Source organism: Antedon mediterranea, chromosome 7, assembly GCF_964355755.1.
Source record: "Antedon mediterranea chromosome 7, ecAntMedi1.1, whole genome shotgun sequence".
Classification (NCBI taxonomy): domain Eukaryota; kingdom Metazoa; phylum Echinodermata; class Crinoidea; order Comatulida; family Antedonidae; genus Antedon; species Antedon mediterranea.
This window is the reverse complement of record NC_092676.1, coordinates 4,804,541-4,817,011: the sequence shown is the minus strand read 5'-3', so window position 1 is coordinate 4,817,011 and position 12,471 is coordinate 4,804,541. Positions and strand designations below refer to the sequence as shown.

Below are 12,471 nucleotides of genomic sequence, written 5' to 3'. Positions count from 1 at the left end.
AGGACCATTAGACATAATCTACCTGTTTTCCTTGCCTCTGCAACTTTTCTGACATAGAATCCCTTCCAGAACCTAGCCACCTGTGTAATGGCCGATGCCTCTTCATCAGTTGGTTGTCTAAAATGAACAAAAACTGTTTAGTTTTATTGGTCAACATGTTCTAAAATTTCTAATTAATATATAGTGTTAAATTGTAAATATCAAATGCTCTCAATGTACTAACCTTCCTTGCCAATTTTCTGGAACTTCTCCTGAAAATGAAAAAAAAAATTATTTATGAGACAAAAGAGTATTTAAAATATATTCTTAGTTACCAATACAATTTATTGAGAGCCTTTAACTTCAAGAATGAAACTGTATTAATAATACTGTATAGTTGACATGCTGTTTGTTCATGCTATCCTATTTAACCATGCAATATAGAAAGGAAGGCTATCTGTGACATTGGCTGGTAATGGTCACAAAGGACTATGCAGCAATTGTGTCAAAAAGTCATTCCATGCACATTTGGAAACATATGAGCACACTCAATAGCTGCATAGTGATGGCTTGTTATAGAAATGACTGTGATATAACATTGACAATCATAAAACACCAATGACAGTTTTATATTGTTTATTTGTATTAATCAAATTTGCCATAAAGATCTTCACATCAAACTTCACATAATGTAGATGAAAACAAGATAAGGATGAAATTAACAAGCAAATTATATAAAGAATTTTCACACTCTGCTATTAAAATCAACACTAGTTTTACATTATGAGTGATTGATGATAAAGTTCTAATCTAATTTCTGAAATTGGCTTGTTATGTAACAGCTAAACTCTAAAGTATTTAATGTCAAACATTAAAGAATAAAATATATATTTTATACTCTTATAATCGCATGTACAACATAAACAGAAATATACAAATGTTCACAGCACTGTTGGAAAAATTTAGACTGTTAGAAAAACTACAAAAATGAAAGCAATCGGTTTTGGTACACATAATAAAGCAGAGGTGAAGGAATTAAAGACGTTTATTTTTGTAAAAAAATAAAATATATATTTCATATTCTTTTAATCACATGTACAACACAACAGAAATATACAAATTATCACAGCACTGTTGGAAAAATTTAAAATGTTAGAAAAAACACAAAAATGAAAGCTATCGGTTTTGGCACACATGATAAAGCAGAGGTTAAGGAATTAAAGACGTTTATTTTTGTAATGAAAGACTAGAATGCATAGATAAAGCAACACGATGCGAAAGGGACACTGCAGCACTACTACACTTACGTTTGCGTACTGCTTTGCCGGACTTTCTAGAAGCCCCGGTTGCTGTAAGAAATATACACTGAATAATACAGATGTTTGTGATTTACGAGTATGAGTGCAAATAGATTCGAACCATAGACATTTCTCATGCTGAACCACAATTAATTTAGTCATGAACTGTGCGAACTAAGGTGCAAGTGTTTAAATTAAGTCTGCAACACTATATATAAATTTATCTAAATAAGCTTAATAATATATTGTTTGAAGGTTTATAATACACAAAATATACACGGCTAATAATCAATAAGCCAAAAATAATTAAGACATATACAAATAATTAATAACAACGTAATAAGTATACAGTACTTAAGTTATATTTATAACAAAAATAAGACTTATACACAAAAAAACTTACAATATTAAATTAGTGTAAAATTCTACCTATTTAAACAAATCTAAATAAACAAATAATACATTTCTTAAAATAGATTCATGAATAAATTATGTAAATTAAACCCACCTGGTCTACTTCCTGTGTTTGCACCTGCAATGTTCTGAGTGATGACATCGAAGTTGAATGCCTTCCAAGCAAACACCATCTCAGCTGTGAAACCATCTTGAAGAGCGTTTCTTAGCATGAAGTAGAAGGCGTCTTTGAAAACCTAAGAACAAAGAATGAATAGTTCATAATAGAGACAATACAATGCATTCACTAGAGGGTGACAGCAAAGTGTGAAGATTTGAAATTTAGTTACCACATACCAACACTAATTCAAGGCTTGCAGCTCCAGGGTGGCGGTGGCCTAGGCCTTGAGGTAGAAATTATGCATGGAATACTTTATAATGTGACAATATCACACAAACAGAAATACAACATTCAAATAATAAAATTAAGATGAGACTAAAAAATGTATAGTAAATAGTATTGTATATACCAAATAAACATGAGAAATATTTTGTTTTAAAAAGTCAGTACAGTTTCTTTAGATAACATCTACTTTTGAAAATGACAATGAAAGTATTACTCTCTTTCTAAATTTAAAATGATAAATGAAAATTTAAAAGAAACCCAAAATAAAAAGTTACCTCATGGTTATGAATAGATGCTGTAACATCACCTTTCTGAGGGTTGTGTTTATCTGATAGAACAGCCATTGCATCTTTGAACCCTGTTTCATTATCAAACTGTTGAATAGCATTCCCTACACACTTGGTCACTTGCAGAGCGTGGTCAACAAATCGGCAACTCTCCTATAATTCACAATATTTTAATGATATAGAAGAATATATATATTTTATTTCATACGCATCCAAATGGTTAGGAAAATATTGTGTGAAGGTAAAGGAGAAAGTCGCAACTCCAACACAGGGAGGCATATTTCCTGCGAACCAACTTTAAAGGCTATTCAACAGACATCTTTGAACTCCTGCTTTGCAGACCGCAAAATAAGAGCAACTCAGTAAAGTAATTTTTTTCTCATTCTAGTATATGTGCCAGAGTTGATGTACTTGACTTCTTGATAAATTTTTACTTACATTTGTCAAGTTTGACATTACAGTTTCCTCATCACCAAACACGAAAGGCGTTGTAGAGCAGAGATGAACGTGATATCCGAGAGGGGCGCTCATCATAAAACGAAGAACATGACGTCTGTATTAAACCAAAAAAGAGAAATATCCACGTAAAAACTTGTAAAATAGTTGGAAAATTGCATAACATTTTTATTTTCATCTTTTTAGTACTTACCCTGGTGGTAGGGTCAGACAAGCTGCTTTGGTAGACGTAGTGCGAATTCTTAGTGTAGGCTGGCCAACGACAAGACTCTTCCAAGAATACGGCTCAGCAACGAGCAGTCCAGGCGTCGCTGATACAAAGGTTTCTTTGTTATTCCCACCATCAACTACGCTACTAGCACCACCAACGGTAGATTCAGTTTCTTTTGCCTTTTCTCGGTCTCTCTCTTTCGTGGTGCTGTGGGATGTTTTTGGAGGGTCAAGAGGTGGCTCAAGCCAGCGAGAGAATGATGAATAACTAACAATGATCTCAGTTGACACAAGATTATCCACAACTGGTAACAAAAGGTCAAGGTTCAATCAATTTAAATATCAAAATTAAAAATCAACTGAAAAAGCATGAAAAATGAAGATTAATTAAATCAGACTTTGAATAGGTTATGTTTAATAATCACTTTCATAGAAAAAAAAAAGGAAACAAATTTTTGCACTTACAAAATGACAAAATAAATTGTTAATTTTTCAACCAAAAATTTAACTATTCTTTGCTTTAAATTACAGATTTTCGAGTAAATAATAAAAATTTTTTTTTCAATCTAATTTTGGGTGAAAGTGAATAACTATTATGTGACATTAAATTGGCATATTCAACAAAAAATTATTTAAGAATTATTTTTTCAGGGGGACAATATATCTTTAAATTATTATTAAAATGATATTAATTATATTATATTAAAGGATACATAGGTAGTGCTGGGACCGGTCCTCTGCAGCCTGTGGGAATAAAAATGATACTAATTCATAAGCATAAAATTAAATATGAATATAAAAATTTGAAATTTTGAAAGACCACTATTAAATTATAATATAAAAATACACAAATAATCCCCAAAAAAGATTCTAGCTAATGCAAAGAAAAATTATTTTTCTAGCAAATCCAGTTAAAAATATTTCATTATTTTTGTATTACATTAAAAATATATAGTAATAAGTAAAACAGTGATTTTAACAATGCCACATATTACACAATACAATACAAATTGAATAAAATATTAATATAGCAAATATATAAAATGATGTATAGTACACTGTATAGATATCAAAAGTTTAAAAAGCTGTGTCTCTATGTAACAACAAAGTATGAACAAAAAACTACAAGTTACCATTATATCGTCAATGGAATTCCCTATTAAAAATCCACCAATGGTTGACTAATGAATTAATATAATAAATATAGATTTAGTGTTGGAGTGGTGATTGTTTATACAGAACTGACACCGCCATTAGGGACACCGCCATTTGGGACACCGCTATTCAGGGGACACCGCTATTCAGGGAGCACCGCTATTCAGGGAGCACCGCTATTCAGGGGACACAGCTATTCAGGGAGCACCGCTATTCAGTGAGCACCGCTATTCAGGGGACACCGCTGTTCAGGGGACACCGCTAAATGGCTATTCGGGGGACATGGCTATTCAGGGGACATGGCTATTCAGGGGACATGGCTATTCAGAAAGTGTCCCCTTTTAGATTAAGATCATTTATAGTCGATTAAAGTCCATATTACCACACTCAAAATGCAAATATCACTTACATGGTGATGTCCCTGTGGGCCTGGACTGAATGGAATCCTGGCAGGTGTCTGGGCTGTCATGGATGCACTTGGGTTTGGTCCGCCTCCTGGTGCAGCTGAACGCTTGGAAGTACTGCCTTGTACACTCTGTGAAGTAAATTCATTTTACATGATAATTGATGAATACATATTTGAACACTTTCGAAGACAAATAATAACTTTCTTTATATAATAAACTCCAAATAACAAACAAGCCATGCAAACTCTTTTTAAACCCATGGAAAAATACAGATATCAAAATATGGAATTAAACTATAAAGTAATAATAATTACTAATAAATGTTATTGATTGCAAAACATTACATCCCATAATATAAAATAACTACAGTACGTAAGAATCTGACTATTATGAACAATTTTAAAGCTCTGTCTACACTATCAAACTTTATGACAAAATAATGTGATGTGCCCATATACAGTATTGACACAATGACACATATCACTACCATATTTGGGCATATCACTACCATATTTGGTAGTGACTAACATCAAACTCTTGTCAAACTAATTTCAATTTGAAGTGTAAAGCTCTGTCTACACTAAGTGGAGAACAATCAATATCTTGTGTTAGTATAATAAGTATCAAGATTCAAATTTTATTTTCATCCATTTCTGGAAATTCCATTGCTTGCATTAAAAATTACAGAACAATTGAAACTACATAAAATAAATATATTTGTTATATATATTATATATAAAAACAATAAAAAGCAAAACTGTTTACAGTATATTTCACTTATAATTTTAATCGTTAAAAAGTTTAATGGCTTATGGAAGGAAGGAGAGAAGATATCGTTCAGTGCGGGAGGCCGGCAGACGATATCTACCACTTGTCACACTCAGGTGACAGTTTATCCTCTAGAAAAGAGGATGACTTTCATTCTTTGTGACAGACACTATACCAGGGAGTTGTAATTGGAGACAAATCCCTGATTGAGTGGAGTTGTGGCTTGGTGGTTATGATGCTTGGCTACCACTCCAAGGGTCCTTGGTTCAAGTCCCGTCACATGTCAGGATTTTTTTCTAAGGGCCAAATTACTCCACTCCCAAAGACTTGTAATAAGACTTTGTTTATGTATGAGCATCTTGTGTATATGTTTGTCTTGTGAACCTCTGAGGGTCCCTAATTGTCAGCAATAGCTGGATGGATCACCCTCATTAAATATAGTTTAAAAAAAAAAAATAAAAAAAAAAAAAATTATACAATGCAGTAAATAGATAGAATTGGGTGATATTGATAACACTATAAGCAAAGACAAAGGTAAGGTAATATATAATAGCATAATTTTGCGAATATGTGAAAAAGCAAGGAAAAATATTAAACTCTGTTTTATAGCACTAAACTATCCATAATTAATGGGTTTTTTTCTTCATGCAACAGGGTTGGAGTCGGACTTAGAAGCAAGCATGCACTAAAAAAGAGTTGACCTACACTCTCGCTTCTCTTGAGGGCAGCAGACAGTGGGACAGTCAACTGCGAACTCGCTGGTGAATCGAAACACTGATGAAAAAGAATGTAGATAGATATGATAATTATGAAATCAGATGAAATGTATTAATGATAATGACAATGATGATGCCAATGATGATGCCAATGATAATGACAATGATAATGACAATAATAATGATCATGACAATGATCATGACAATGATAATGACAATGATAATGACAATAATAATGATTATGACAATGATAATGACAATGATGATGTTAATAATAATGATAATGACAGTGATGATGCCAATGATAATGACAGTGATGATGCCAATGATGATGCCAATGATAATGACAATGATGATGCCAATGATGATGCCAATGATAATGACAATGATGATGCCAATGATAATGACAATGATAATGACAATGATAATGATGTTGATGATTATAATGACTGTTAATGAATATGAAGTAAATTATAAATTGATTAGATTTGATGATAAAGAGATTGATAATGATGCCATTGATAAATTAAAAGTATTGACATAGAAAATACTCTGAACATAACATGGTAATATAGCACACATACACTGCAACATTTCATACCAAGGATAGTTAAAAGTAAGTGACTAACAATAACATAGCTATAACATATCTTTACAGTGATTTGTGTTAATTAAGATTAACATTTAAAATAAAATTGCCAAAAAAAATGAATATAGTTAACCCTCCTGGAACTTTGAGTCTCTGAACATTAACCAAAACGCGTACCAATAAAAAGGTCCCTAATGTGTGTTTTTGAAAACTGGACACTTTGGCACGTGTTTGAGGAGAATAACGCAACATTAGAAAAACCAGAAATGCTACGAATACGAAAAACAGGAACATAGACTGAAATAACATACTTATACACATACAATTAAAACTTAATTGTGGTTATTTAAACAATGATGTTTTAAGAAATGATGTATATAAGAAAGATTTTTTTTCAAGTTGGAATACATAAAGTACTTTAGATAAGACATTAATAACCATCATAAAGTATTGATAACTTCCTGTATCTACATACATAGGTCAAAGGTTAAACTATATACGTTCTTATTAACAATTTTTTTATATTCAGAATATACCTAGCCCAAATATGCACCGCTTTGTACAATGCTATTGGGTATTCTTCCTCTGCACACGAACACTACAGGTGCAACTATACACCGACTTCAACAAACTAATTGTGTTTTTCCACAACAAAAAAATTTAAAAAACAGAACAAAATAAGCATTGAGCTATTGCACATACAGTATGCACCTCAAATTCAATTTTAAGTATTTCTCAAGCTTCATATCTCTTTATAGAAAAAGCACTCAACCGTAACATGCACAAGTTATATTTCGATACTTTAATTAGCGTAATAAGCAGTATTAATTCACTCTCAGCAAAGCAAAATACACCACAATGACAAACCTGTTTCACCCACGGCATAGTCTCGGACTTCTTGAATGTCGGCAGAGACAAAAATTGAAGTTACGTTTTAAAAATATTTCATTACATTCGGCCGGTTCAGGCTTAGTTATCTACCCGGGCAAGTTTGTGGCCTACCCACGAAACTGAGTGATGATTGGTCCATGAAACCAGCTTACCTGGGTAAATAAATAAGACTGAACTTTCCTAAAACTCTACACTTTTTTAAAAGAGTAGGAAAAACTTTGGAATACTTAGAAAAGAAGGGAATAAAGAAAAAATGTCAGATGTGTTAGTTTACCAACAAAAAGTTCCCAAAAATAATTTCTCAAGCGCAAGATGTAGTTATAACCAATGACAATCTTTATGGCTTTCGTTTACACTACCTCTGCCTTAAATAAAGGGCCATACACATTGCCTTAACCCAATGGGCCAGTCAATAGTTAAAAAAAACACTTCAATAGAAATTGAGAAAGTTTTAATTCAATCAGACAATTCAAAAGAATAAATAATTATTATTAATTTTTATTTTATACCTTTGCACCATTTTTAAATTTCAATAAAAATCAAAATATGAAGTGTTTTCACAATAAAATAATTCTGTAATGAACTTACCCTCAAGTCAGAATACTTCTGATTGGATGGGTAAGTGTTTGGCTTATGAAATATGTACAACGTCCTGTAAAAATATAATATTTATAAATTATAAGAAATATAATATTTAATATGGCAGTAATATAAAAATAAGTACTAAATTTTGTTTGTTTTGCAATAACTTAAGACTAGTTATGTCATTTTAATTCATAGTACACAGTATGTGAGTGAGTGGCCGAGCGGTTAAGACAGTGGAACCGTAATCACGTAGCCATTACATCGGCAAGGGTTAGAGGCTCACTCACTCCATGGTTCTGGTGGTAGAACGAGTCTTCTCGGATAAGGACTATAAACCGTAGGTCCAGTGTACACAACTTGCTCGTGTGCACTTTAAAGAACCTAGTACATCTTTCGAGACGAGTAGGGGGTTACCCCGGTGTATTAGTACATCACAGCCACTGATCACCAACTGGGCCCTCTGGGAGATCAGTCTTTGACTGAAGAGGTCACCCAGTATAAAGATAAAACAAACAAACAAACAAACAAATATGTGCTGCTTTACTCAATAAAATATTTTTATTATTTTTTTAATAAAAAGAAAATATTATAGGAAAAAATATCACACTAAGGGGAAAATAAATAAAAATAAACAATGTATGAATAAAAAAAAAAACATGACAAAAGAAATTACTTAAAACATTTGCAGAAATCTTCAAAGTCCATCCAGATATCTTTTGGTTGAGTTTCATCCGTGACAAGAAGTTGTTCCTCCTGTTTGGCAGGATCACCACTGGCTGCTGCCTCTTCTTGTGTTGACACTTTGTCTCCAATTATGCTGGTGACATCATTGGCAATGGATTGTGCTTCCAATTCATCTGATTTTCAAATAAAATAAATGTTGCAGAATACTGAATTCAATCACATATACCAGATATGGCAAGATATCAATGAATTTTTTTAGCCTATTCCTCATTTTGATTCATTTTATATTTCCGTTTCATAGTCTGTGTCAAAGGTCAATGTTTTCCTCTAGGGTGACTAAATAAAAAATAAGTTTTCCTCACCTTTGGTGACCTTTTCGCCACCTGATGGTGTTTTCAACTTCGGAGCAGATTTCTTCCTAACTGGACTTGCTTTCTCCTACAAATAGAATATAAACAAGAATATTTCTTACAAAAAACGCTGCTTGCTTATTGTTATTGCTAAGGTCAAGTCTGGGGGTCACTTTATCAAGCCTAGATACTTCAAGTATCCTATTACAAACAAAAACTTCAATGGACTGTTTTGATAATAATTCAATGATTATCTGACACTAGTGAATTATAGTAATATCATGGGACTCATAAATACCAGAAATGCTTTGGGATTTGTCATTAGACTCTTTTCCCAGCCGTTTTTTTGATTCAACAGGTGGTACCTATAAATTATAGTCGAGTTTCCATTTTAACAAAAATGTCAAAGTGTAGTACTATACTGCTGCTTGATTTCATCTAATGAATGAGTCATCTCGTGTGACGTAGCAGGCTAGAGTAGCAGCGTGAAAACTTCAGACATCAGAGAATAGAATTTCTTTTAATGGAGCTCAACTTTAAAATAATTACCCTTAGTTATAAAATGTACCTCTTCAAGATTTAAATTCATAAATGAAGTTAAATGTTTACTTTTACAAAAATATTAATGTTAGCCCTTGTTTACGTTATTTTTTCATATAGTTGTTGTTTCTTTCTTAAGTTATTGTTGTTAGATCAAAATTTATGCATTATGAATAATTTATTTTTGTGACAGTATAGTCAAACCTCGAATAGCGAAAGCTATCTTCTTGCTCCTTTTTACATATATTGTACTATTTATTTATGTATGATGTGAATAAAATTGATATATATATATTACTATTCGAGGGGACATCCATATTGAGTGGAAACTTTGTTGTGTATCAAAGATGTCCCCTTATATGGTTCTACTGTATATCTCTTTAATCTTAATCTATCACACATACCTCTTCTTTCTTAGCACTTTTATCTCTCTTTAAACCAGACTTTTTGCGCTCTTTTGGGGATGGTGACCTCGGTTGAGGTGAGGAAGTCTGCAAAACAGAGTTGAAAAAAAAATACTTAAGAATTACATTGCGAAGAACCTTTTACAGTGCAAGCGAAAATGAGAAAATAATTTGGCAAGCATGTTAGCCAGGGTAGATTTTTGTTGAATTGCCTTTTTCAGACAAAAGACCAGCAGCGGAAGTATGGTTAAATAGTTCAACAACTGTTCTTTCTCTCTTTTTTGTTGAATATGCCATTTTAATGTCACATAATAGTTATCCACTTTGACCAAAGATTGGATAGAAAAAAAAATATTTACCTGACATAGACTTTAATTTAAAGCAAAAAATAGTCAAATTTCAAAATCAGTTTTTGGTTGAATTATTATTATTTTGTCGTTTTATAAGTGAAAACATTATTTTTTTTCGTTTTTTTTCCTACGGAAGTGATTAACTTAAAAACTACAAAATAACTTATTCAAAGTCCAATTTATATAACCTTAATTTTTTATGTTTTTGGTGACAATACATTTTTAAGGGTGACTAGACAGCTATGGAAACCTTAAAATTCTTACACAAATTTCAGGCACACTCTCAAACTGCTGCGTTGACTGTCTTGTAATTAACTCTTTCTTCTTTTCTTCTTTGTCCTTTTCTTCTTTTTCTTTCATCTTATCACTCTCATCTTTCTCTGGTACATCTTCATTATCTTCGTGTATCCCTCCCATTGTCCCTGTACTGAGACGAGATGCTCCTCTTTCCAAAGAGGACTTTGGCCGCTTCCTGATACATTAAAAATGTGCATATTATAATATTATATTAATATTAATGAGCAAGTCAAATGGCCGAGCCTTTTACCGTACCTAAAGAGCCAACATTATCGGCAAGGGTTCGAGGCCGACTCGCTCCTAGTTCTGGTGGTAGAACAAGTCTTCTCGGAAAAGGACTATAAACCGTAGGTAAAATGTACACAGTTGTAACCAGTGTGCACTTTCAAGAACCCAGTTCATCATTCGAGACAATAAGACTGGTTCAAAAAATATTCCCTTTATCAGGGTGTGATTCATTTATTATTGGTAATCCTGGCCATATGTGTCTAAAATAAAAAATAATTTAGCTAAGCACCTCAAAATTGAGGAACTTCTTGTAAAACACCTTGTAGTGCATTAATTTCTATTCACTTTTGCTTACATGACCTGGTTCAAAATGGGTCTTAACGATCAGAAGAGTCTACACTTACGTCTCTGTGGGTATTGGTATAGGGCTGATCTTGTAGTTAACATAAGGTGAAGTTATTTCAACAAATTGTTCTGGCTTCTTAATTTCTACTTCTGAAAAAAGTAGAATATGATTAAATGTTTTGTGTGTTTTTTGGCAAGATCACATGGCACGTTGAGAGCGAGAGCAGATAAGTTAGTCATAGAATCAAGTTAGTTAAGTCTGCCTCAATAGAAATTCAGGCCATTACTACTAGATGTATATACAACTATTTTTTTTTAGACTAAAGTATAATATACATATTATAATACAAGTACCAAAGAGGAAATGTTGTCACAACAAATGTTATGATTGTAAGGTCGTGTGCTTAACAAATTGTGTCAAAAAAGTACCTTCTGGTTCATCTGAGGGTGTGGTCTTCTTCTTTCTAGGCCGTATGAGCTTCCAAGCTGGTATCTTTGGAGGTGGTGGAGGTGCAATAAGGGGACATGCTCTTGTCCGTTTCACTAGTAAAGGATGTGGGAAAACATGTGACAGGCCTGACTGACGGAGCCTTTCTGAAGCATCAGCCTGGAAGAGAGTGAATAAAGCTCAGTCTACACTATCAAACTTTATGTGGCAACAAAATGTGATGTGCCCATATATGGACATGATGATGTCATATCACTACAATATTTAGGCACATCACACTTTTTTTTTGGCAAACTATAGTTTGATAGTGTAGACAGAGTTTAAGAAACATATATATTGTTGGAAATATTTCATACAGAAAAATGATATTATGTTTTTAGCCTTTGGGTTATCCATCAGTCGTAGGTGCCTACAGTGGGTCACTTTTTAAATACAAAATATAAATGACATTTTATTACTAACCATTTCACCTAATGCGGACACACGAATTGGAACCTTAGGTGGATGGACGTAACTAACAAACACTGCAATCTGAGGAGTTTCTGGTATTGAGGGAGGTGCTTGCTCCTTATCTGCAAAGAAACAAGTAAACAAAGTGTGAACAGGCAGTGAGTCTTACCGCTATGAAAAAGAAAATAATGAAACACTGATAATGATATTGATAATAATGATGGCAATATAGCAA

At 32.7% G+C, this 12,471-nt stretch overlaps 1 protein-coding gene across 9 annotated transcripts in view; it reads right to left on the bottom strand.

Moving 5' to 3' along the window:
• Positions 1-12,471, bottom strand: part of LOC140053847 (androglobin-like) — a 53,460-nt gene that overhangs the window by 8,556 nt on the left and 32,433 nt on the right. For 5 of the 9 annotated variants that reach the window (XM_072098560.1, XM_072098558.1, XM_072098559.1 and 2 more), the window contains 19 exons: positions 12,249-12,358; positions 11,768-11,945; positions 11,398-11,488; positions 10,733-10,940; positions 10,119-10,205; positions 9,187-9,262; positions 8,814-8,997; positions 8,144-8,207; positions 7,532-7,561; positions 6,065-6,133; positions 4,594-4,719; positions 3,743-3,773; positions 3,013-3,334; positions 2,802-2,916; positions 2,352-2,516; positions 1,786-1,927; positions 1,287-1,328; positions 224-251; positions 23-117 (listed from right to left, as the gene is read on the bottom strand). In XM_072098560.1, the coding sequence (XP_071954661.1) occupies positions 23-117; positions 224-251; positions 1,287-1,328; positions 1,786-1,927; positions 2,352-2,516; positions 2,802-2,916; positions 3,013-3,334; positions 3,743-3,773; positions 4,594-4,719; positions 6,065-6,133; positions 7,532-7,561; positions 8,144-8,207; positions 8,814-8,997; positions 9,187-9,262; positions 10,119-10,205; positions 10,733-10,940; positions 11,398-11,488; positions 11,768-11,945; positions 12,249-12,358 (2,163 nt within the window). The remainder of the gene's footprint in view (positions 1-22; positions 118-223; positions 252-1,286; positions 1,329-1,785; positions 1,928-2,351; positions 2,517-2,801; positions 2,917-3,012; positions 3,335-3,742; positions 3,774-4,593; positions 4,720-6,064; positions 6,134-7,531; positions 7,562-8,143; positions 8,208-8,813; positions 8,998-9,186; positions 9,263-10,118; positions 10,206-10,732; positions 10,941-11,397; positions 11,489-11,767; positions 11,946-12,248; positions 12,359-12,471) is intronic. The other 4 variants (XM_072098564.1, XM_072098565.1, XM_072098562.1 and 1 more) reach the window with 4 other exon arrangements.